General features: G+C 45.3%; 1 protein-coding gene across 1 annotated transcript in view; it reads left to right on the top strand.

The window, feature by feature from the left end:
- Positions 1-2,555, top strand: part of rsph14 (radial spoke head 14 homolog) — a 16,731-nt gene that overhangs the window by 1,660 nt on the left and 12,516 nt on the right. The window contains exon 2 of the mRNA XM_008303343.1: positions 589-691. Within this exon, the coding sequence (XP_008301565.1) occupies positions 589-691 (103 nt within the window). The remainder of the gene's footprint in view (positions 1-588; positions 692-2,555) is intronic.

Raw genomic sequence — 2,555 nt, 5'->3', positions numbered from 1 at the left:
TAGCTGACTTAACATTCAGCTCATAACATCCGGCCATAATAACTTACTGTAGCATTAGCTTCTTAGCTTAGCTTTTTGGCTTTTTGGAAGCTGCTGTGCTGATTTAAAATGATTCTACTGTCATTAATGTAAATATCAGTCATCATAAAGTCACAGAGACGTTTGTCTAAATGGGAATTGTTTTAGCTCATCAATTCAGAATTTATTAAAAAATAATCAAACATTTTAAGAACCATTAAAAAATAATTTCTGCATGAGTTGTCCAACATTTATGTAAAATAGGAGCAATTTAAAATAATAATAATGATGATGATGATAATAAAATAGCATGTTTACAGTTTTAAGCTAACTTTCTGATGCGTGAATGTTAGTTCGTATTGATCAAAATGAGCCGTTTAGCTTCATAAACTCAGAACACTAACCCTAACTGTGCTGGGCCTGTGTTTTTACCTCTGACTGTGATACTGAGCACATGCTATCCTGATATCCCAAATAAAGATATGTCAAAGAAACCACGGGTTGTTCTGAAGGAGGCTTGTTGACCCGTTTTATGCTGCCGGTGCTTAAACTTCTCGTCTTCTCCTGCAGGCTTTCTGGAGCAGCTGCCGGCTCTGTTGACGGATGAAGACGCGTCGGTCCGAACCAGAACCTGCGAGCTGCTGCACCTGGTGACGGCTCACAGCGTCGGCAGGTACCATCACGCTTCACTTGACCAGGAGCCCTGATGGGCAGGTTAACGTGGGACGTCTGGAAATGAATGAAAGAGACACAAAAAAACACAAAATTATGTAAAAGAGACAAAATACAACCACAGAGAGGCAGTGAGGAAACACACAACATGTGGAAGCACAATAAACACACAACACTGAGGCAGAACGTCCACAGAGAGGCACCACACGTTCGTTTCACTGTCATTTCATCTTTTTATTGAAGCAGCGCGTCCTTGCAGTGCTGTGACTCGGCCAGCAGGTGTCAGTGTGACACAGCGCTGACGTCCAGGTGACACCACCTGGTTCCATGGACTGTAACAACAACGTGACCACGAACAGGCAGCGAGGACCTGTAGAACCTGTAGCTGCTACGTTCAGTGTTTTCCTCCATCAGAGCTTCATCTGAAGGTCAGATCAGACCAGGGGGGTAATTATGAAGGGCCGGACCAACAGGCTGAACTCAGTCCTGCATGATATTAATTTGATTTCTTTATAAAGCAGTGAATGCGTTGCTGTGACGAGCTTGTCAGACTGGTCGGAGAACATGTAGCGATGAAGCGATGGAAACGGGAGGCTGTCTTGCAAAACATGTCATTTATTCAAACAAATTTCCCAAAACAACAAGAAACAAAACATGAACGTTTCTGCCATTTGTGACTTTTTTACATCAGTGATCATTTTCAGTCACATTCACCTTAAAACACATTTTGAGTTTCATGTAGTGTTGGACAGAGATTCTTAGCTTTATAGAGACATGATGTTGTCTTTGGACTCCAAATATTAAGCAAGATTCATCATATGATAATAATGATTGATTCCAGACAGCGTGTCCCAGTTCACTGCCAGCTGGTGCCTTTAAACGCCGACATCTGTAGTCTAACCACCTCATTCGGTGACTTGTTCTGCTCTCTGGTGGGCTTTCACAAGTTCATCAGACTCAGGATGAAGGTCTGAGGTGGAGAAGCACAGCTGACAGATGAGCATCAGTGAGGGAGGATCTGCACCTGGATGTGGTGAACTTCATCACTGAGAATGTTTGTTCACATCCAAAGAGAACCAACATCTTCTGAGCATGTCTCCTCATGTCTGGAAAGTTCTCCTCCTTGAGAGAAGAGTAAAAATCCAGCAGTGATGTGGACTTAAAGTGCTCTGCTAGTCCTGCATCAGACTGCAGGTCAGTGAGCTCCAGCTGGACATCACCGGGTGCATCATCCACACTGCAGGTAACAGGAGAGGAAAGCGACTGATCTGAGATCTTCAGATGGCCTTGGAAACTCCCCATGCAGTGCTCCCAGCATGGATGAGTACCTGCAGAGGTGATCAGCTGATGGTGTGACTTCTTTCAGGGTCTTTCTCATGACAGCCTTCAGCAGGCCGTGCATGTCATGAACGAAGAGGCGCTTGCCTTCTTGCCTTCTTGCCTTCTTGCCTTCTTTGTAGCATTCTGCCCAGGCTGAGCCATCTGACAGCTGTGCTACCCGGTGTCACTGTGTTCAGCCTCATGCTCCTCCACAAGTGCAGCAAACTGCCTGTGGTTCAGTGCTCGTGCCCCGATGGAGGCAACTGTTTCAGTTACAGCATCAGTGACGTGGTTCATTTTTAGCCAACTGGTGGAATAAAGTAGGGGGCAATCACTGGAAGAGCAACGCAGACAAATCAGAAACATTCAAATAATTCAAAGCAGCACAAAACAGAAATAAAACCAACAGCAGGAGCCCTCAGAGCAGCCCAAGCCTCTGAGGACGTGCTGGGTGAACGTTAGAGGAACGTATGTGAGAACCCACTGGACCAGACTACTTCCTGCTTCTCTGGACCAGACTGCTTCCTGCCTCTCTGGACCAGACT

The sequence above is a fragment of the Stegastes partitus genome, unplaced genomic scaffold, assembly GCF_000690725.1.
Source record: "Stegastes partitus isolate 25-593 unplaced genomic scaffold, Stegastes_partitus-1.0.2 Scaffold1984, whole genome shotgun sequence".
Classification (NCBI taxonomy): domain Eukaryota; kingdom Metazoa; phylum Chordata; class Actinopteri; family Pomacentridae; genus Stegastes; species Stegastes partitus.
Note: the sequence above shows the minus strand (reverse complement) of the source record. Positions and strands in the feature narration are given on the sequence as shown.